The 23,937-nt window shown below is 49.6% G+C and overlaps 1 protein-coding gene across 1 annotated transcript in view; it reads left to right on the top strand.

Moving 5' to 3' along the window:
* Window positions 1-23,937, top strand: part of LOC119406721 (ATP-binding cassette sub-family C member 2) — a 197,075-nt gene that overhangs the window by 130,738 nt on the left and 42,400 nt on the right. Inside the window, exons 11-13 of the mRNA XM_049420186.1 lie at window positions 7,375-7,685; window positions 10,389-10,724; window positions 20,291-20,392. Of these exons, the coding sequence (XP_049276143.1) occupies window positions 7,375-7,685; window positions 10,389-10,724; window positions 20,291-20,392 (749 nt within the window). The remainder of the gene's footprint in view (window positions 1-7,374; window positions 7,686-10,388; window positions 10,725-20,290; window positions 20,393-23,937) is intronic.

The raw sequence follows: 23,937 nt of genomic DNA, 5'->3' as shown, positions 1-23,937 counted from the left end.
GGTTTAAGGCGCACCACATGCACGACCTCGGGTCGAGCTCGGCGCCTCTGAGAGTTCGTGATGCCGTCGGGGACAACCTCGTAGTCGAGTTCGCCGAGACGTCGAAGTACCCTGTATGGTCCGAAGTATCGACGCAGAAGCTTCTCGCTCAGTCCGCGTCGTCGTATTGGTGTCCAGACCCAGACACGGTCGCCGGGCTGGTACTCCACGAAGCGTCGTCGAAGATTGTAGCGACGGCTGTCGATGTTCTGCTGGGTCTTGATGCGCAGGGGGGCGAGCTGTCGAGCTTCTTCGGCACGTTGTAAGTAAGCGGCGGCGTCGAGATTTTCTTCGTCGGTGACGTTGGGTAACATGGCGTCGAGCGTCGTCGCCGGGCTCCTTCCGTAGACCAACTTGTACGGCGTCATCTGCGTCGTTTCTTAGACGGCCGTGTTGCAAGCGAAGGTCACGTGCGGAAGGACGGCATCCCACGTCTTGTGCTCAACGTCGACGTACATGGCGAGCATGTCGGCGATAGTCTTATTTAGACGCTCGGTGAGGCCATTGGTCTGCGGGTGGTAGGCGGTGGTGCGGCGGTGGCTCGTCTCGCTGTACTTCAAGATCGCCTGAGTTAGGTCCGCAGTAAAGGCGGTACCTCTGTCTGTGATAAGGACCTCTGGGGCGCCATGACGCAAGACGATGTTCTCCACGAAGAACTTGGCTACCTCGGAGGCACTGCCTTTGGGCAAGGCCTTTGTCTCGGCGTAGCGGGTGAGGTAGTCAGTCGCTACGACAATCCACTTGTTGCCGGAAGTCGACGTCGGGAACGGCCCCAGTAGGTCCATCCCGATTTGCTGGAACGGCCGGTGCGGTGGTTCGATTGGCTGCAGAAGTCCCGCTGGCTCAGTCGGCGAGGTACTCAATAAGGCCCCCCAGTTCCGCGTCGGCCCGTTGCCTTTCGGCGAAGTCGTCGGCACTTATAGTTCCGAGGAAGCAGTCATCGTCGTCGTCTTGCGGCGGCGCGTCGACGGGGGCACGAGACAGGCAGTCGGCGTCAGAGTGTTTTCGTCCGGACTTGTACACGACGGTAATGTCGAATTCTTGAAGCCTTAGACTCTATCGTGCGAGACGACCTGAAGGGTCCTTCAAGTTAGCTAGCCAACATAAGGCGTGATGGTCACTGACAACTTTGAAGGGCCTGCCATAGAGGTAGGGGCGAAACTTTGATGTAGCCCAGAGGATGGCAAGGCATTCCTTTTCTGTCGTGGAATAGTTTGCTTCTGCCTTGGATAGTGACCGGCTAGCATAACTGATAACCCTTTCAAGGCCGTCAGTCTTTTGTACAAGGACGGCACCGAGTCCTACGCTGCTTGCGTCGGTGTGTATTTCCGTATCGGCGCAATCGTCGAAATGCGCAAGTATGGGTGGCGTCTGCAGGCGTCGTTTAAGTTCTTGAAAGGCTTGCACTTGCGCCGTTTCCCACCTGAATTCCACGTTATTCTTCGTGAGAAGCGTCAGTGGTTCGGCGATACGTGAAAAGTTTTTGACGAAGCGTCTGTAATAGGCGCATAAGCCGAGAAATCGGCGCACGGCCTTCTTGTCGGTGGGTGGCGCGAAGTCGGCGATGGCAGCTGTTTTCCGTGGGTCTGGGCGCACTCCAGACTTGCTGATCACATGACCCAGAAACAAGAGCTCGTCGTACGCGAATCGGCACTTTTCTGGCTTCAGGGTCAGTCCAGAGGCCTTGATTGCTTGAAGTACTGCCTCAAGCCACCGGAGATGCTCGTCGAAGGTCGAGGAAAACACGACGACGTCGTCCAAATACACAAGGCACGTCTGCCACTTCAATCCGGCCAGTACGGTGTCCATGACACGCTGGAACGTCGCAGGTGCCGAGCAAAGACCGAAAGGCATGACCTTGAACTCAAAGAGGCCGTCGGGTGTTATAAAGGCAGTCTTTTCTCGGTCTCTCTCGTCGACTTCGATTTGCCAGTAGCCGGTCTTGAGGTCCATCGACGAAAAGTACGTCGCGTTGTGAAGTCGATCCATGGTGTCGTCTATTCGTGGGAGGGGGTACACGTCCTTCTTCGTGATTTTGTTCAGGCGCCGATAATCAACGCAGAAGCGCAGTGTCCCGTCCTTCTTCTTCACTAACACCACGGGTGACGCCCACGGACTCTTGGACGGCTGGATGATGTTGTCGCGTAGCATCTCGTCGACTTGTTTCTTTATCGCGTCGCGCTCTCGAGTCGAAACTCTGTAGGGGCTCCGACGGAGGGGCCTCGCACTTTCCTCCGTTATAATTCGGTGTTTCGCCACCGGACTTTGTCGAATTCGTGATGACGACGAGAAGCAGTCCTTGTATTGCAGGAGCAGGGTTTTCAGCTGGTCTTGCTTGACCTTCGGGAGGCTCCGGTTGACGTTGAAATCTGGTTCGGGACCTCGATTCGTTGAAGCAGGTTCGGCAGCATCGAAGAGGGCGAAAGCATTGCTGGCGGCCACACATTCGTCGATGTAGGCGACCGTCGTACCAATGTTGAGGTGCCTATATTTGTGGTTGAAATTTGTCAGCACTACCTTTGCTTTACCGTCACGCAGTTCGGCTATACCTCTTGCGACGCAAATTTGACGATTCAAGAGTAGTTGCTGATCGCCCTCGATGACGCCTTCAATGTTCGCAGGTTTTTCGGTGCCAACGGAAATAATGACGCTGGAGCGCGGCGGGACGGTCACCTGCTCTTCTATCACGTTCAATGCATGGTTCCCTGGCGTCGTGTGGGGCGGGAGCGCTTTGTCTGAGGTTAGCGTTATCGACTTAGACCTCAGGTCGATGACGGCGCCGTGGTCACTTAGGAAGTCCATTCCAAGTATCACATCCCTAAAGCAATTTTGTAGGATTACAAAGCTCGCAGGATAAGTCCGGTTATTGATGGTGACTCTCGCCGTGCAGACACCAATCGGCGTTATCAGGTGGCCTCCAGCTGTCCGGATTTCGGGTCCTCTCCAAGCGGTCTTTACTTTCTTCAGCTTGGTGGCGAACGGTCCACTGAAGACAGAATAGTCGGCTCCGGTGTCGACGAGAGCTGTGACGCTGTGGCCGTCGATAAGAACGTCGAGGTCGCTAGTTCGTCGTCTCGCGTTACAGTTAGGTCGTGGCGTGGGGTCACGGCTGCGTCGGTGTGTTCCGCTGCTTCCATTTTGCGTCGTCGGGTCTTCTTCAGTCCGCGAGATTTCGTCGTCAGGGGTCTGTCTGGTTCGCGTCGTGTTCTGAAGGTTTCGTCGCGGCGTCGTCGTCGGCGGCGGAGGATCTTCGGTAGTTCGTCGTACAGCAATCGCACCTCCATCGGTTGCTGCCCTTAGTTTTCCGGATACGGGCTAGGCGACCGGCCCCGGTTTGGGCCAGTGTACGGCCGGCGGTGCGGTGACATGTAGCGGCTGGGCGACGGCGAGCGGGAAGGTCGTCGTTCTTGCCACTGTGTTCCGGTGAGGTGGCCGGGAAAATGAGAACTAGAACTACAGCAATACACGCTGTACAATGATAGCGGCGAACAGGGCGTCGTCCGTCGATCAACTGACAAGCGGTCAAGCGCGTCGGCTTTTATACAGGCGCTATGGAACTTTCCAGCAATATCGCTGGTGGCGGCGTTATCTCTCGACAAAGCTGGAACATTCGCGTGCGGCGCGCAATCTTAACAAAACGATCTACAATGATCGGGAAGCTTCGCGAACAATGTGGCGCGGTTTGCGCTGAGCGTTGCTGACAGTCTTCGGGGGTGTAGCTTCAACTCATGAAACATAAGACACGCGGCAATATGTTAACACGATTCACTGCCCGACATGACGCCTGTATAGAGTATTCTTCCGAAGGAGTTACAAGCACCAGCGTGGCACTGTGGTGGAAGACCCGACTGCCACGCAGAGGGCGCGGGTTAAACTCCCATCCGATCCTAGAAATTTGTTTCTCATTAAAATTTTTTTGATATCACGCAATAGTGGTCACGGACACTGGCGGCGGCGGAAAACTATGGCGCCAAAATGAGCTGTTGTGGTTTCATAGCAGCTCTAACTGTAACAAACTTCGCCCGCTTCACTTTGGCCTGCGTGACAGGTGCGCAAAAGCCCACTTGCGTTAATATAAATATCTCTGGTTGCCACTGTTTTCGTTTTTCGCACGATTTGAACGTATATTTGCTTTGGAATTCCTGCCTGAGGTACGCACTAATACTGTATTCAGAGATATGCTCACATTGCATGTGGTTAGTTGTTCCGGATTGCGAAGTTTTCTCGTGAACCGAAAAACGATTTAAAAAATTTTAGTTTCGCTCCGGAACGAAATAATCGATAAAGTTTCGGTTACGTTTTCGTTCCGGTCAAAAATATCGTTTTTTTTCGTTTTTCGTTTTCGGTTTTCGTTCCGTTCCGACACTCTGCTTCTGAGGCCTACGCAGTTTCTAATCGGTAAAAATGAAGTACATTGACTTCTGAGAGGGTCATAGACTTAACATACAAAGTTTCAGAAAATTTTGTAGAGTCAATGTCCCCAAAATATAACAAATGCAGTGTGAAATCCGTGATGTCAAGTGCGGAGATTTCGGCGCCAAATTTAGGATATGGAACTTTTGCCTTGATTTTCTCCTGTATTAATACACCTATGATGGTGAAATTAATGACATTGGAGTTCTCATAGTACAATTTATCAGTCCAAACCGATTGACTGTTTCACTTTAGTGTCCCTTTAAGAACTGAGGAATGTTCAAGACCCGAGCCCGCCACCTCAAACCCGGGCCTGGCCCTAAGCCCGGAGCTTCAGGCCCGAGCCCGGCCCGGGCCCGCCGTGAAAATAACTTCACCCGGCCCGGCCCGGCACGGCCCGGCACGGCACACGGGCCGGACCGGGCTCGTGCTTTCGGGTAGGCCCGAGCCCGTGTAGCGCTCTACTATTTAAGGTCCCTTTTTTAATACGAATGTTTCATGCCAGGATCCACCAAGACTTCACTGACATCGTTTCCGTCACGGACATGGCGTTCATAAAAGCACACAAACAGGTGACACAGAGAAACAGCAGAAAAAATTTTGTTAATTTGGATGACCTGGGAGTCATACCCACGACCTCTCGGTCCGCGACGATGGGAGTCGGGCGCTTCAACCTCTCCTCCACGGACGCTCATGCATGTGAGCGGGCCTTGCATCTTTCACATCTTCTCTCTTTCACAGTGACCTTGTTGGCGTGGGGCGGTGCCGCCGTCTAGCAGAGGTGTCGTGAAGTACTGCATCATGGCACTAACTAGCGCCGACAGTAGCCTCACCGCTAGTCTCACCGGTAGTCTTCAATAGTCTCACCGGTAGAATGGTGGCCACCATAGCGCTAAGGCATCTCAATGCATGCCAGCGTTCCTTCGGTCAACGCTGGCATAGAAGCGTCCTACTCAGTGCCGCGGAGGAGGCTGGATCCCCGATTTCCACTGCGTTTTGTTTGAGTTGCGGTGAGACACGTCAGCGGGCAGCGGGACTCCTTGGCGCGTTCTCCGCTCAAGCTACGAGCTCTGTCTCTCGCGTTCCTGAAGCACTGTGAGTGCATGAAAAGTGTAGGTTATCCAATATCTGGAGAGCGCACACCTTGCCGTTTCTTTCCTGAAATGACGACGCTTTCCATGAGCGCATATCGAGTAGTAGTGATTATGTGGTTGTCGATGCCATCATTACGCAGGACTCACCCTGCGCTGTGTCTGGATTTTTGTTAACAGCTCAACCTGCCACAAAGATTTAATCTTGGCCATTTACGTTTGTCGTCGGGATGGAGATGTGCCACCAGGCGTCAACGTAGGTGCGTCCACATCGAATGGTGCTATAGTCGCCAAACATGATCAGACATTGTGCAAGCTCTTATTTATCAATGTGCAATGAACATTGAACTTATTTTGTATTTGTAAAGGCGCATTTCACTTTCGTGTTATACCGATTGTTATGACGGAGGAATCAACCATGTTTTTCTTTGCACACTATTTCTAAGCCGAGCGATAAGACTACATAGCAGAACATGTGGCTATCTTTTTCAGGTTTTTCATTATTTTTTTGTAAATTTGGCAGTATTTAGAATATTAATGCATGTGAAGGTACGTGTACGTTTTTTCTTTTAAAAATACACCTGTTTTTGGATATCACCGTTTCGCGATGACTCCATTTATTTCATCTGTAGCGTTAAGTCATGAAGTCACAGAGTGCCTTGCGCATTTGCCTAAGAAGACTGCGAGACGAAAGCCACCTTCTTCTTCTGAGTGGATTGTATTGATCCCGCCCGAAGGCTTTCAGCATCCAACGTGGTCTCGAACTGCCTTCGGGATCGGAGGAAGAGGAAGCTGCCTGCATCTCACGTGGACTTACGGTGCCACCGTGCTTGGCCAAACGACGATGTCATGTGGCGTCATGTTCGCGTCAAATGATGACGTCACATGCGTCACGTCTGTCTGTGATGTTAACGTCCCCGACGGTCACTTTTCGCGTTTGATGAGGCATGGAAGTATTTCGCCTTAATATACAAAAGCCTTTCTTGTGAGCGCCCTGTGTCGCATGTTTGCTTTATGGATGGTTCTTCAACAGTGAAGCGAAACATTTCAGAAATTTCATTTTTTTTTCTGGAGGCTGTAGAGGTTATGTACCACCTCCTCTACTCAGTACGATCAGTGTAGCGTACAAGGGCAAAAAAGAGTGCAGTAGTAACCTCTGCTGAGTTTCTCGATTCAAGCAAAGTGCAGATAAAGGAACGCATTTCTACGCAAGGAAATATACACGGCAGCCGAGAGTACGTCGCACTATCCTATTTGTTGTGCTAATTGCTTAATTACGTAATATTGATTAAATGACATCTAAAGCAACAAAACTGGGCAAAAATTTCAATGAGAAAGTTCAAGATATGTTTGCAACGCGTCCAATTAGGCAGTTCCTGCCTTTCTATTTCTTAAGTATTAGCGTTTTTCTGCTTATTGTAGATGCCCGTAAAATAATAAAAGCCGCGGTAAATGCCCGTCTGCGCGCCGTAATTGCCGTACAGTGTACGTGTATTGAAATTTGCATCAATATTAAATCTATTGCTCCAGTTTTTTTATTTCATCTCTCGATGTACAGTGATCACGAATTGAAACGCGACGTCAAAACGTTCAGGCCTAATATAAAAACTGCTATACGCAGCTGCCCGAGACAACAGCGTCATGTCGATACGAAACTGCCGCTAAATGTAATGCTGGCTCAGATGCAAGCGCTAGAGTCATAATTACGCCGATGTTACACGAACAGCAGGCCCTGAAAACTAGAGTACTTGCGTTGCTTAGTCCCAAACTGTCGATTTGCAATCATCGAGTGTCGTATACGCCTTATGATCTGCTTTCTCCATATTTACAGTGGCCACACGCCTAGCTGGCAATATACTGCTGTCGTTCGCCATGAACCGGCTGTCGCGGGTGCTGCATCACGATATGCTAGAACACGTGCTCTTCAGCCCCGTCTCGTTCTTCGATGCGACTCCACGAGGAAGAATCCTGAACCGCTTTACAGCTGACCTCAACGACGTGGATACGCGCATGTCAGTCTTGGGCCGCCAGACGATACAGAACAGCCTGGTGGCTCTGTCACGGCTCGCAGTCATCGGCACCGAGAGCGTAGCGGTCATCGCTATTGGCCTCGTCGTGCTAGCAATTTTTGCGGTTGGTTTGGTAAGTTCTGTGATGTTGTAAACCATTTGCGACAGGTTTCTTGGTGCTAGAGTCAGCCGAGTGCAAAACACCAGATCTAGGAGCACCGCTTGAGAACATGAAAACTGAATACTGTTTGTCTGAATGCATGAGAAAGGTATATTCATTGCTGTAGTGTTCGCAGAGGGCGGAAACATACAACCGACACGTATGGCGTTCAGTTTGAGAGTGTCTTTATTTTCATGTTTCCCTCCCCGACTCGCGCCCCGGTAATTCTTTCGTCGGCCCGGGCCGCGTGCCGCCGTCGGCTCGTGTTTCTCTTATGTTGAGCAGTAAACACTCACAACACATCTGCAAAACTAGGCAAATATTCGCGAGTTAATATGGTAACATTATTAGCACAGCGAAGCTGTGAAGTGATAGGATCAATGAATATATGTAGGCAAGGTTTAGGGTGGCAACAAGTCCGACGGAAGCACCATGTTGTTTCGGAGCACCCAGACGTGCGCTACGGCAGACGCCTTGAATATAATGTTCGTTTTATTTTCCTGCACTTTCACACGCGTCTCTATCATCGTGTTTGCACGTCGCCTTAAGAAGAGGAAGCGTGCGCGTCAACGACATTAGCCCAATATGGCGCTCACCTGTGCAAAGGTTGTCACCACCCTGCTTCCGAGGGAGGTGGCACTGACTTCGGGGCACCGTGATTCAGAGAGACTCGTCTCGCAATCTCGTGGCGTCGTATGAAACGCCGGGTTGGCAGCGTTTTCAAACATAGTACTGTAAAAAGCCTGCATTACAGCGCGTTTTTTTCTGGACCTCAGGTTCTTCTTCGTCATTACATGACCTAGGTCACTTGCATCAACGGGAGCGCGTACTAGCGCGTGTGCGCTAGTACGCGCGCTGCGATTGGCGTAGGCGTCTTTATTAAGACGCCTTAGTCTTTCTCCAATACGTCTCGTCAACCAGTCGCGTTTGTTCGGTGTATCGTGACGTAAGAGATCGCCCTAGCGACGTGTTAAGTCGCTCTTTGGATTCTACAATGGTCGCACGCCCACCGTGCGTTCCAAAGAGGAGCAGTGGCAGTACGAGAAACATCGGCGCACCCAGTAACGCGAGTTTGCGCGTCGCCGTCGAGCAAATGCCACCGAAGGCGATCGGTCAAGCGAAGCCAAACGCACGTGCGACGCCTCGCCGTCAGAACGCTTCCCCGTATTCACTGCTCTTCCCTCTTCACAAACAGTTGTAATCTAAATTTTCGGACTGCACCAAAGATGCAGAAAAAGACAACAGGACAGGGCTCTTACTTTCAGCGACTATGTGATTATGTTTGGAGTCAGCACTCCGTCCTGCTTTTGTCTCCGTTTGCTTTCCTGGCAATGTTTTACAACAAAGAATTTTGCTTTGTGTTATTACAAGGGATCCTTCTTCGTGGCGTGTTCAATTGGCAGTGTGCATGTTTAGGCTAGTTCGTCATCCATTGATACTTATTTAGCGCATGCTTCAGAGACGAGGACGAAAAAAATTGCGTCACACACAAGCGCTAGCTTCCAAAGGAATATTTATTGCTCAGACGCGTATTTATAATAGAAACCGCGCGCCTGCGCCACTCCGCTTCTACAAACCACGACACCCAAAAGTGATAACTAGTCAATTTACAATATAAACACCGTCATTTACATGCCAAACTAAAAAGTGTACATAATTCGCATGGCACTATCACGTGTTGCACCTAGAAAGCAATATTGGTTCTTTGACAGGGCAATGGACGGCACACTGATACACTAGTTATCAACCTTGGCCATTTCTGCTGCTTTTATTATTTCTCGTGTTCTATGGTCGGCATGGGTGTAGAGCAGTGCACATTTTTGAAATTCAGGCTTACATGCACAGCTTCAGCAATGCGTCGCCACGTGACCCTTCAAACCACCCCGGACATTATACAAATCCTCTCTAAGGCGATCGTTCAGGCAACGACCCGCTCTTTCCCACATATCTGCTACCACATGTCAAAGCAAACGAATAAATAAGGGCTTCTTTGCATTCTCCAAAGCGTTCACGATGCTTAGCGGAACACGTGTGTTTTTCTTTGGTAGTTCGACGACAGTTTGAATAGGGCTGACAATTTCTTGGGTGCCGACATCACAATTTTAACATTCGTCTTTTCACCCACCTTCTTTAAATTATGGAAAATACGATGAATATAAGAAACAACTGAAAACTTTTGTTTTGATTTTGCAAAATTTCCCCGAGATTGCAAGATTTCTTTAACGCATTTTCAAGGCATGTTTCGGCAATAGCCCTTTTGAGCAACTCTGTGTGCGCGGATCAGCACGGCAAGAATTGCTTTAAATCCCTAGGTTAGTACACCCAGCAAACCTCGTCTGAAAACCTAATACTGAAGTCTAGATATTTGATAATATTTTGTGTCAGCTCGTGGGTTACTACAAGGGGCTGTTGAAAGTTCAATTGGAAGTTAGCTATGGTGTGCGTCGCAATATTTTCGTCCATTTTCTCCGATGTTTGCGCTAAACAGTTCAATTAAAAGATGCTTATTGTACGTGCTAATGAGATAGAGTTAAGCGGAGTTGTGCAAACTTGTCATTTTAATTGCTGTTATCCACAGTATCTCGACCAAAACTTTTCCAGCGCGAAACGGACGAGGACGAAAGAGTGACAAAGGATAAGACACAATAAGTATTGCATTTTTTTTCTATTTCACAGGGCATCCTTACTTCTGCAGTGAATGCCACGCGCTTCATCAGGAGTGCTCACTTCTCCCGCATGCTTCAGCACGTGACGGAGACTGTCGACTCGCTGACCATCGTGCGTGTGTTTGGCATGACGGAGCGCTTCTACGCGCGCTTCTGTCGGCTGGCGGACCAGAACCTGCGCGTGTCCCTCGCTTCGGTAACGTGCAGCAGGTTGACGAGGACGTTCGCCGTAGCCTGCAGCCAGGCTGTCGTGCTCTCTACGTTGGTATTCACCGTCGTCGGAATTGATGCGGCCGATGTGTCGAGCTCGAGCAGCATCGGCCTGGCTCTCAACTCTTCTTTATCGGTGAGTGCCATCAAAAGGATAGAATACAATCAGAGTCGCTCAGTTGGTTCCGTGACCAGATTGTTCCGGCGCTGAATGTGTAGCTGTTCTTTCGCTTTGGAGCCCGCAACATCACGGCAGGGGATGGCTCAAATAAGGTATAGGCTTAAGAATTGCGCACAGTGACAATAAATTCTGGGATTTTGGTTGCCAAAACCACAATCTGGTTGGGAAATCCAAAGGCGGAAGTTCAAGAGAATACATACATACATGCCATCATGTATGAGCCATCCGCTGTGGCACGTACACGCGAGTGGAAGAATAAGAGAACGTGGTTGTTGCTGGTCTGGTTCTGGGGAAGACGTCAACACCTGGCTGTCTGTCTTATTTCGCCCGCGACAATATACATACATATATATACAAACAGAACCAACATTGAACAGAATCATGTTCATAGGCTGTCTGGTGAGCTCGTAGTAACGCCCTAGTAACATTCTTTTAAAAGAAAAACTACCCGTAAGCCTTCTGTCAACCACCTAGTAACTTGAGTCTTAATAGACTCTGTTAGCAGATGGTTACAATCATTCTATTGCAGCATGCTCATACACACTCTGTTAACGATTATTTGGTTAGTTTATGGCGTTTAACGTCCCACAGCGACTCAGGACGCCCGTATGGAGGACTGCGGATAACTTTCACTACTTGCGGTTCTTTAACGTGCACTGACTGCGCGCAGTGCACGGGCCTCTAGCATTTCTTCTCCGTCGAAATTTCTTCTCCGCCACGGCCAAGATCCAAGCCCCGTCTTTCAGATCAGCAGCCGAGCACCGTAACCTCTAAGCCACAGCGGCGGCTACGCACTCTGTTAACATTCTAACACTGCCTACAAACACATGACTTTTGGCAACATGCGCGTATATGAGTGAACGAGCTACTTGTAGAAGGCAACGTGATCTAGAAGAGTAGAAAATGGTTCCAGCTGGTTTTAAACGCTAGCACAAGAAGAAAGGAACGCACAGGACCAGCCTTGTCCTGTGCGTTCCTTTCTTCTTGTGCTCGCGTTTGAAACCTGCTGGAACCCTTCTCTACTCATCATGTACCAACTGGCCCAGAAAACCAAACTGCTAATTTAGAAGATGCGTGAGCGAGGAAGAATCAACAAAAGGTAGAATTGAAAATCTTTATTTAGAGTACATGACATTATTGATTTAGAACAATAATAAAAAAAGTTACAGTTTCGCCGCAACGGCGAAGCAATTGTGAATGCGATAGCAACGAATTGGAATGTAACGCGAACAGAAAGCAGATCGATATTGATAGCGCGTCGCTCAAGCCCAAAGGACGCACGAAAAGAACGCACACACTGCAGGACTAGCGCGAACTATCATGCGTCACAGCTTGATACTGTGACGCATGAGGAAGGGAAGCAAGAAGCGGCGTCATCGTATACGCACAACTCGATCACGGAACCTGGTGACATGAACTCGCCGACAAGATCTTCACGGAATCCCTACAGCAGCGCACGTCTTGTGTACTGTGCGACAGCCGAGGTCACGGCCTGGCAGAGTGTACGGTCGACTTATCCGCCGACGAGAAACGGGCCAGGTTGCTTAACGCTCGGTGCTGTTACAAGTGCGGAATGCGCAATCATGTCGCACGGTTTTGCAGAGTCTCCCTGAACCTTACGTGCAACAAGTGCCAACGCCGACACCTAACGGTCCTTTGCGAGCTGTCACGAGCCGTCACCACGACCACTGCTCCTACACCAACAGTACCGGGCGGCTCGTCCGGCTCTACCTCACCGACAGTAACTACGGCGTCAACCGGCGCTACAGAAGCCAAGTCCGTGCTGCTTCAGACGGGCCGTGTTTGGGCGGAGAGCGGACAGCGACAGCTCCTGGTGCGTGTGATGCTTGACAGGGGCAGCCAGCGTTCTTTCATCCGCACCGATGTTTCCAAGAGATTGCAGTGTAAAGTCATTGGCACGGAAGAGCTGTCATTGGTAACGTTTGGAAATGCCAAGCCACAGAATCTTTACGTTATTGACGCGTCTCTGTCACGCTGCGTGGACGCTTTAACGGCAGCACCGTCGCATTGGAAGCACTGGAAGTCCCCGAAGTGTGCACCGTGACAAGTCCACCGCTGAACATTGAAGTGCTCGAGTTGTTGAGCGCCCGGAGGTATGATGCTGCGGACATGTTTGACCCGGAAACTTGGCACCCAGAGGACGTCAGCATATTAATTGGCTGGGACGCTTATTGAAAGGTCGCCACGGGAAAGATTGATCGCCTCAACGAGCGACTCACTGCCGTGGAAACGTCGTTCGGGTGGGCTGTGCAGGGCAGTAGCTCGCACTACGAAGCTACAGCAACTAGTGCCCTTTTCTTATCGGCTGGTGGTTCTCATCAAGAGTGCGATGAATCGGCTATGTGGCGCCTCGACACTATTGGTATTGAGAACCGGTGGTCAAGTACTGTAAAAGACGACCCTGACCTCGACATATTTGAGCACTGTCTGAGCAAGCAAGCTGGTCGTTACCATCTGCCCCTGATGTTGCAGGAGCCTGGCATTCCTGCCGGTAGTGACAACAGACAGCTTGCAGCACGTCGACTAAATCTGCAACTGAATCGATTCATGGCATCAAACTCCGACCTGCTAAAGCAACAGTTTATCCAAGATAACGTGGCCATTGAGACTGAAACAGGAGATGACCATCTCATGAAGGTTTTGGGCGTGCCGTGGGAGCGTAAAGGCGATACCATCGCATTGACAGTGCGCAACGCAGCCTCCTTTGCCACAAACAGTCCGGCCACCAAGCGCACGATCCTTCAAACAGTAGCTAGAGTTTACGATCCGCTCGCTTATCTTTCCCCCTTCACCGTGAAAGGGAAGCTAATTTTCCAAGACCTGTGGAAGCGGAAGCACTCCTGGGATGACACGCTGCCAGATGAAGTACAAGCTGCATGGAACGCGTGGTGCGCCGAGTTACCAGAGGTCCAGGCACAGATTCCTCGCTACGTGTTTCTGCACGACAGTAGCGTAGAGCTGGCATTTGAACTGAACATATTTACTGATGCCAGTTCTAAGACTTTGGGTGCGTGTATCTACGTTCGGGCGCTTTCTGCCGACGTGGCATGCGTCACATGATTGCTCATCAGCCGAAGTCGCGTCGCTCCGCTCAAGACGATGTCCCTGCCGCGACTGGAGCTGATCGCCTGCGTTAGTGGAGCACGGCTAGCGGAGTACGTACGGTCCGTGCCACTTCTCCAGCAGGCATCCGCTCGATTTTGGACCGACTCCCTCGTCGCTCTTCACTGGATCCGAGCAAAAACAAGAAATCGAGATCTTTTTATCAGCAATCGTGTGGCCGAGATATCTAAGCTCACTAATCCCGACACCTGGGCGCATTGCAGCAGCGGCGAGAATCCTGCCGATCTACTCATCCGTGGCGTGTCTGCAAAGGCGCTTTTGGAGTCGGATAAATGGTGGCACGGTCCCCCTTGGATCTCAACGCCAGGACCGATTCCCAGTTTCAAGCTGGATGACCTTCCGAACGACAGAGACATTGAGCCTCTCTTTGAGACAGCCACGACGATCTCTCCATCGCTTGTTTCATCAAGGACGTCAATTGTGCGTTCGCTGAACAGGCTTCTGAGCGTTCCTGCTTTCGTACAGCGATTCGTCCACAACGCTTCGAGAAGGAGCCCTCCCCGCGGTGGAACGCTCACGACTTTAGAACTTGAAGAAGCCGAGCGTTATTGGCTTAGACTCGTGCAAGACCAGTATTTCGGAGCCGAAACACGATTTCTTGAGAAAGGAAAAAAGCTGCCATCAACGTCATCGGTTCTTCGCCTGTCCCTATTCCTGGATACAAATCGACTCCTCCGTGTAGGTGGGAGGCTCGACCTGCTTAACGCCAGTCCTGACATCCGGCATCCCATTCTGTTGCACGCCGAACCCAAGTTCACCACCCTGATTGTTCAAGCTGCTCATGCCCGCACTCTTCATGGTGGCATCGAGCTCACCCTGACCGAACTCCGGGCAAGATTCTGGGTATTGAAGGGAAGGAAGACCGTAAAAAATGGGCTTTCGCAGTGTTTAGCGTGCCGAAAACGACGATTGACGGCAGTGTCTGTTCCAGTAGCACCATTGCCATCAGAGAGAATAACCGAGGCTCAAGCATTTTCGGTTATTGGCATCGACTATTGTGGGCCACTTTCGCACAACTGAGAACTCAAACAAGTCATACATACTGATATTTTCATGTGCCGTGACACGAGCTATTCACCTCGAACTGACCTCCGACATGACAACGGCGACCACGATTCTCGCTTTTCGTCGGTTTGTAGCGCGGCGAGGTGTTCCAGCCGTGGTGTACTCCGACAACGCCCTAAGGTTTCGTTCTTGTGCACGGAGCTTCAAGGCGGTCATCCCTGCGTTGCAAGAGTACGCCACCAGCACGCGAATACAGTGGAAATTTATTGTGGAACGAGCTCTTTGGTGGGGTGGTTGGTGGGAGCGCTTTATCCGCACTACGAAAGACGCTTTGAAGCGGACCTTAGGGCGTAGCAGCCTTGACGTAGAGGGCCTCACGACAACATTATGCGAAGTTGAAGCCGTCATTAACAGCAGACCCCTGACCTACCTGGAGGATGACCCCAATGAATTGCAGCTTTTAACTCCGGTGCACTTCCTGCTCGGAAAGCGAGCCATCGCATGCCGGAGCCGGGTGTCACAGCAGAGACATCAACTCACGCTGAGCTACAACGACGAGTGTAGTACCGGAAGAGGATCAGCACGGAGCTTTGGCGAAGATGGAAAAATGCCTACTTACTACAGCTGCGATCAGCGCACTGCCGCCCAGAACAAGGTTCCTCACCGATTCACATAGGCGACGTTGTGATAGTGAACGAAGACAACATTGCTCCGACGTTCTGGAAACTCGGGCGAGTGACGTCGCTGCATCCCGGCCGAGACGGGATAGCTAGAGCCTGCTCCGTACGTTTGGCTACGGGCCACGTGGTGAACCGGCCGCTGCAAAAGCTGTGTGTAATGGAAGCTATAAAATGACTGATGTGACGTTTTTTGTCCTCTCCCCCTCAGAGGATGTTGAAAATAGAATAGTGGGGCATAGTCTTGAGGGTGGCTACAGGGTCAAAAACGAAGAGGAGAACGAAGGGTAATTAGGAGCTAGCCCTTGCACAGTAAAGACGTGTTCCATATCAACGACCACGGGTCCTCGTTATTTACAGCGGCAGTTCCTTCAACTATAACGTCCAGTAAATTGCGCGGCGACTGTGCAGGCCTTGTAGAAGTCTCTGCACAGTCGACGAACATGTCGACTGTGCAGGCCCTGCAGGCCTGCGGAACTGCAGCAGCTAGTTTCCCTCGCTTGGCGACTGGCGACGACGTAAGGGCGAAGGCGAGCGAGACGTCGGGAGGGTGATCGATGGTTGGTGAAAGGACGTCGAGGTAGCGGCGAAATGCCTGGGTTGGAACGCATGGCATTACCGGTATCATCATGCGAATAGCCGTAGCCAGGTACTGCAACAGTTGGATTAGCAGAAGGCATGTGACGATTGCAGAAGCGTGCCACGTGGCCGGCGAAACCGCAAGCGAAGCAGATGGGCCGGTTGTCACGTGTGCGCCAGGGGTTCTGAAAATGGCTTCGAGGTGGAACTTGGGGAGACAAGGGAGGTGGAGGTGTTCGTGGTCGCATCGCGGCACGAAATGCGGCGGTTGGATGCGCAGGTCGCGCTGCGACTGCAGCATCAGTGAGAGGTGCAGTGACGGGAGCGAATGGTTGAGTCAACGAGGGCGACTCGGGAAGCTCCTCGCGGATGGCCCTTCTCATGGGATCAGCCAGAGGTGTGGCAGGCTGTAGAGGGCGATCGCCTAGCGGATGCATGGACAGTTGGCGCGCCACCTCTTCACGAATGAAGTCCTTAATCTATATATATATATATATATATATATATATATATATATATATATATATATATATATATATATATATATATATATATATATATATATATATATATATATATATCGGACGCCGGGTTGGTGGCAAGCGTGAGACCCGAGAGCGAGTTGGCATGTGCAATAGCGCCGCGCGCAAGGACCCTTTGTCGACGCAACTCATCGAAGCTCTGGCAGAGTGTGACGATGGCCGCGACAGAAGTAGGGTTTCGCGCAAGAAGCACCTGGAATGCGTCGTCCTCGATGCCTTTGAGGACATGCTTCACTTGGTCCCCTTCGCTCATGGAGGAATCGACGCGGGCACAAAGGTCCAAGACATCCTCTATGTAGCTGGTGTACGTCTCACCAGGCAGTTGAGCGCACAGGCGTAGACGTTGCTCAGCGCGGAGCTTTCTCAGGGTGGGGCGGCCGAATACTTCCGTGAATGCTGTCTTCCAAGCTGACCAGGTCTGTAGTTGACGCTCATGATTATGGAACCAGAGGTTTTCAACGCAAGCGACCTAGAAGATGACGGCACGTAGTTTGGCCGGGTCATTCCACTTGTTGTGCTCGCTGACACGCTCATAGATTGAAAGCCAGTCTTCTGCGTCAGTCTCACCTGCTGCGCTAAAGACTGGAGGGACGCGTTGCCGCTGGACGGCGCAGCAGCTGGTGAAATGAGCGGCGGCTTGAGGCTGATTGTCGACAGCGTCGGTCATAGTGTTTGAAACAGCCGGCAACGTTCGGTTGCGAAGTTCCAGGTTGAGGCCAGGGATTCCAGCAACCTCCACCAGATGTTGTACGACGATTTATTATCAGACAGCGACGCCTTAAACAGTCGAGGTACCGGCAGAACACGAAGGTAGATCGCGCGCACAGCAACAACAGACACGGAAGCTCTTCTTTCTCTTCCTCACTACAATATATATATATATATATATATATATATATATATATATATATATATATATATATATAGTTGAAAAAAATCAAGCACGTAGGAAAAATTGTTCAGTAAAGGACTGACGTTTCGGCCGCGGGACCGGCCTTCGTCGGAGTCCGACGAAGGCCGGTCCCGCGGCCGAAACGTCAGTCCTTTACTGAACAATTTTTCCTACGTGCTTGATTTTTTTCAACTTTTGCTTCCGGGTGCATTGTTAGCACTTTATTGTTTATATATATATATATATATATATATATATATATATATATATATATATATGTTGTAACGGCGTTTATTGACGGCTGGATTGATAGCGACATGCACAACGACGACAGTCGCGACAAAGCGCAGATTCGCAGACTCTCACGAGCAAGAGCACGAGGGGCGTGCTCTCCGAGAAGAGGCGAAGAGGGCGACTCACTAGAAGGCGCTCGAGCGGACGGCCCATTACAGCGTTCCAATGCATCTCTACAATATATATATATATATATATATATATATATATATATATATATATATATATATATATATATATATATATATATATATATATATATATATATACATATGTGTGTGTGTGTGTGTGTGTGTGTGTGTGTGTGTGTGTGTGTGTGTGTGTGTGTGTGTGTATGTGCTGCGTGCGTGTATCAAGGGCACGACATAAGCCTTTTGGGGCTGGGCAGGTAGGGAGCGGTTAAATGTTCGATGACTTCTCATCCTGAGGCAACGCTAAATCATCTTTTCACTGTACATTTAAAATAGTACTTATATATGAGACCTTTGGAGGGTGTATTCAGGATAGTCTTTATATGTCAGTAGGCCCTTAGACGATATACATAGAATAGTCTTTACACATCAGTAAGAAGAAGGCTTTTAGATGGTCTACATAATATAGCCTCTAGTAAAAATAAATGTGACAAGAGCACAAATGTTAACAGACGGTCACCATCGTGAATAGATGGTTACTAGGTGGTCTACTGAATGTTACTAGCCATTTTTGTAAGGGCGGTGTCTAATAAGTAATATAAAGTGTAGGCGGACGTCCAAAAACAAAAGAGTTCGACGTTTAGACCAGGGACCCGTCTTTTTAAAGACAGGTGTTGGCAGGTACACTCGCTGGAGTTATACACGTTCGCTCTGAAAGAGGTGCGCGAGGTGCTAGAATTTGTGTACCTTTCCTCCCAGAGCGAACGTGCATAATGCGGCGCTTCCTCTGGCAACGCTGGGTGCCTACAATACTGCGCAGGTCTCATCCACATCCGGTCTCCTCGCTCCCATATGCGTTGTACGTCTAGAAAGTATCTGTGTTATTTTGCATAATATGTGCCGTGTCGGGGCGCGATTCATCGACAGCTGGACCTGTGGTACACAAAAGGGGTTTCTATGTGCACTCAGAGCTACCATCCGCTCACTTTCCTACGCATTTAAAATTAAAATGTCGGCCATCCCAATTCACTCTGATGAAGGCCCGTCCACCTGGCGCAACGTTAGTAAGCGACAGAGAGAGGGAAATGTTTGATGAAAAGCTGGAGATGTTTGCCTGGCTGTTCGCCTGACATGCTACTCCAGGTGCTGGGTGATGATTGTGATATAAACGCTGATAACTACACACACACACATAGACTACACTGTTTGCAAAGTTTCGGTCAGGCATGTGGCCCGCAAGAAAGTCAGCAGCGCTTCCGTTGCGCGTAACGCACAGGTTCTGTTTTGCCATGGGCCCAGAATCTGCCGCAGTTCTAAACACGAGTCCTGTTGAAGGTGCTAGACCGCCTTCAGAGATCGTCTTTCTGTTGCGTATCGCCTGCATTCGCAGAGAACGTGTTTCAGGTCTGCTAGGACGTTACATTGAGCGCACAATGGTGAGTCCAACAGCTTGATTTTGTTCTTGAAGTAATGAGTGTAGGCGACTGAAGATCGGCGCTGCAGTCTCTGAAGTCCCCAAGTACGCAGGAACAGCTCGTAATGGACATCAAACGCCTGTGCAAGAAAGCCTGCGAACTGAATCATCGCATTGTTCTACAGTGGATACCTGCCCACTGCAGAATACAAGGCAACGTCCAGGCTGATGACGCTGCCAAAGCTGGGCATGACGCCTTGAGAGAAATGGTTGAAATACCTTTCTCGAGAAAAGATGCGGCGACACTCGTATCGGTACATGCTTGGCGCTTCCAGCGATCCCTCTGGACAGATGCCAGTCACCAGTATGGGCCTCTTTACTAAATTGATCCATCGTACGCCTTCGATACGCCGCGAGACATCAACAGACAAGAGGAAACATGCTTGCACTGCATCATATTAGTAAGCGAGTTGTTTTATTGTTTAAACACTGACAAACGTACGTATTAGTGGGAAAATGCGCACCACTAAAAATACATAGATAGGGGGGAGCGCTAACTTGGACTGCGTTAGTTGGTCCCGCATAACTGAGGCGTCAGTGAGCTCATTTGGCGGTAGCCGTGTTACGAGTGTGAATTTTATAAGAGAAGGAGAAATTCTACCTGTTACTTTGGTTGGTATGACGAAGGCACATTACAGCCGGTCTATTTAAACACTTATTAACAAAGCGGAGCAGCATGCAGATCCGTCGTCGACACTACTGTATGCATTTCAAGAAAGAATTATTTGTCTTTTGAATTTGAGGCACAGGCAGTAAGCAAGGCTTCCTTTCTTCATTCAACAGATACCAACAACGATGACCATGCTCTGCGTAACCTACTTGGGGATGACGCAAATTATGGTCGCCTTGGAACGTGACATAGAGTTCACGGAGCTGCCGAAAGAGGTAAGCCAAACACATTTCGATGCGCTACGTTCGGACGTACCGGACTGTTGCGTTATCTTGTCCACCTTAAACATGACGCATGACTTTGGTCATCCAAGAGAGCGGGAAACGTTTCTTCTACTCTTCATAGGCTAATTATCAGCACTTGGAACGCCTGTAAACATAGCTGTTATTTATGGCGCGATAATCATTGCATGATCTTTCTTGCTAATCGTCCACTAACAGTTGCGGTTAACGTGGCGTAGATTTTTACACAACAGAACGAAAACCAGCGAAGCGACGCGCTTACACCGTAGAGTGTTTACCTTCTTCTGGTGTGTAACGGTAGCCTGTATGCCACCGTTGGCTCGGCTATTTATTGTAGCCAGTAGTAGGGAGGACATAGCATAAGATCTGCATCATAGTGATACGCCTTCGGCGCTTATAGTTGTGCCAGTGTCATAACTGTCACTATCGATGAAGTCGGTGACACGCACGCATTACGAAACACTGCAAAGGCGGCTGTTTCCCTAGTCAAATTAGAGGGAATGATTTATTAGTGCAGTAGTACATAACAAAGAAAGTGGGCAGTGTGACGCCCAACCCAACGCAGACCATAGCAATCGCGAGCCGGGTTCTGGCACGACGCGAAGACACGGAGAAGGGTAATAGGAACATTTATGCCCTGAAACAACGCGACTTGCATGAGATGTCCGGCATAATACTTTCGAGCGTTGTAAAAGCGACCGAAAACTCTCATACGACGCGTATGACACATATGCCACATGTCCAATAATCTCCTATGAAAACGTATGATCATACAAGATTAATGGACACGTGAAGGAAGGGAATTTTTCAGGGCTCGTTTCTTTGTTTAGCACAACCTTAATGAAAACCAGCACATTATGAAGCCACGGAAAGTAAGGAGTCGTTAATTGTACTGTTTTAAATGTATTGTAATAATTGTGATACAGATGTGAAGAAAGTGAAGTGGATGATAAGAAAACTTGCCGCCAGCAGGGACCGAACCTGCGACCTTTCGGATTATGTGCCCGATTCTTTTACCAATTGAGATACGGGAGCCGTCGTCCTCTTGTCCACAGTATCGGGTGCATACTTGGTGAAAATTAAGCGCAATGGACGGGACAACACAAGGGGCACACAGGCCACACCAACTGGCCCTCACCTCGAATCTGCTACAGTACCGGGTATTTACGGGCATGAAACCTGGAAGTGTCAGTCAGCGCCGCTCGTAGCCATCACCTTCCTTGGATTCATTATCTGCTGGTTTTCATGAAGATTATTCAATATGTGTAATGTACGTCATATAAGTCCAGGGGAACATGGACGTTAAAACTGGATAAGGCGCGCACAAAGACACGGACACTAGAAGGAGAAAACGCGTGAAAAAAAAAGAAAACATGGAAACGTTTAAGATGTAAAATCCTTGTACAGGCGGTATCGCTGGAGCCAGTGTTTACAGAAGAAGACTTTCCTTGTTCTTCAGTAACGATTGTGGGTAGGCCAGTTGGTGACACATAACTTCGTAAGACTAAGAGCACGAACACGAGACACGATCCAGGCAGTGGCGGCTGCATTTTCGACGGAGGCGAAAATGCTTGAGGCCTGTGTACTTTCATTTAGGTGCACGATGAAGAACACTAGATTGTCAAACTATTTGAAGCCCTCCACTACGGCTCCTCTCATGATCAAATCGTGGGTTTGGGATGTTAAGCCCCAACAAATATGAAACACGAGACATGAAGAACAAGAAGAACACGGGACAGAGTGCTGACTTCAACGAACAGTTTATTTTAGTTCGGCTTGCAGATTTAGAGGAAACCCCATATCAACAAGATGTCGCCAAAAAATAACTGAATAAACAAAAAAAATAAAGACTCTCCAAAATCATTTTAGCCACCAGGTCTTCCACATACAGATCAAACATTCACTTCCTATCTAAAGATAAATATTCTTGTTCCTTTTAGTGACCAAAAAAGAAGGAGCGTTAGCACATGAATAGCCCGCCCTCTCATTTTCCCGAGCTTCAATGATTTCACGTGGCACTTTATCGCGTACCACTATATAGGGCGTCGCAAATATCACGCAGTGCGAAAAAAAAATCACAGCATATCCACGGAGTGAATGATGATGAGTGGGCGAAGCTGCGGAGGTTCATCGGTAAAACGTGAATCTTCCGTGAATTCTGCCCAGTACATCATCACCGACGTGAGATCGGGCGCGTTTATACTAAAGGTTCAATGAGAGTTATGACGACTTGCAGCTCACTTTAATTTTACATGTACGCTGTGAATTTTCATTGTTTAATCACGCACAGGAGAAATCGCACACACGCACTACCTTGGAGGTCAAAATCCAGTGCCTATATATACGGGATGGTCAGTGAACGGTTGTTCAGCGCGAGCGGTCGGTTATTTCAATCAAGACGCTGCCGCGACGCTGCCTCGCGACGCTGCCTGCGTCGGCGCCGCTGCGCCGCGAGGCAAGATAGGGGGGGCGGGGGACCGTAGGAGAAAGAGGGGGAAGCGTAGGAGAGGAGAGGGCGATGCATATCACGTACTGTCGCAGCGCATTGTCTTTAGGGAGCCTTCATGTGTGCACGCCCCCTCCGTTTTTAAGACTGGTTATGGGAGAGGGGAAGGGGGAGGGAAAGGGGAGAGGGGAAGTGGAGAGCGGTGTGGGAGAGGGGAAGGGGAGAGGGTGAGTATAGAGGGAAAGGGTAGAGGGGTAGAGGACATGGGGAATGGTGAGGGGGAGTGGAGAGAAGGTGTGTGGAAAGGGTATGCGCATGCGCAGTAAGGGTGGTCACGCCACACACCACCCCCGGGCAGATACTGCCGTTTACTGCCGGCTGCCGGGAGATACGCCGGACAACGGAGACGTGACAAGGTTAGACTAAGAGGAGCTACGCCCCTAAAAATGAACGTCGCTACGCGAAGCACACCTAGTGCATATTGTTCCCAGTATACTATAGTAGCCACTGCAGATTTTTTGTTAATGAGGTCGAGGTAATTAGTCCTAAGTATGTTTCTAACTCGACAAATACTCACCTAATCATTAAAACGTGAATGAGACATATGTAGGCATGTTAAAGTGACATCTAACTGCGCTATTATCAATGACGTACTAATTGCGTGCTCGCTTTTTTGGCTAAGAAGGCCCGAAAAATCTGAAAAATGACAGGTGACTTAACTGCAGCGCGCAGCAACAAGGAGCGCTCTTAAACAGGATCTCTGTGAGGTAGCAAATTAAGACTACGCTTCCACCTTTTGCGGGTGATGAGGGCGTAGCCACATGTTATTTTTCATATTTTGCGTCCTTTCATTATCAGCCGCAAAAAATGTGCACGTAATTAGCACGTTGCTGAAAATAGTGCAGTTAGATGTTATTTTAGCATGCCTACATAAGCCTCATTGACGTTTTAATGATTAGGTGAGTATTTGTCGAGTTAAAACATAGTTAAGACTAAGTAAGTCAACTTCATTAACTAAAAAAATAGCAGGGGCTACTACAGTATACTGGGAACAATATGCAGTGGGTGTGCT

Source organism: Rhipicephalus sanguineus, chromosome 10, assembly GCF_013339695.2.
Source record: "Rhipicephalus sanguineus isolate Rsan-2018 chromosome 10, BIME_Rsan_1.4, whole genome shotgun sequence".
NCBI classification, from domain to species: Eukaryota; Metazoa; Arthropoda; class Arachnida; order Ixodida; family Ixodidae; genus Rhipicephalus; species Rhipicephalus sanguineus.
This window is presented reverse-complemented; position numbering and strand designations above follow the sequence as displayed.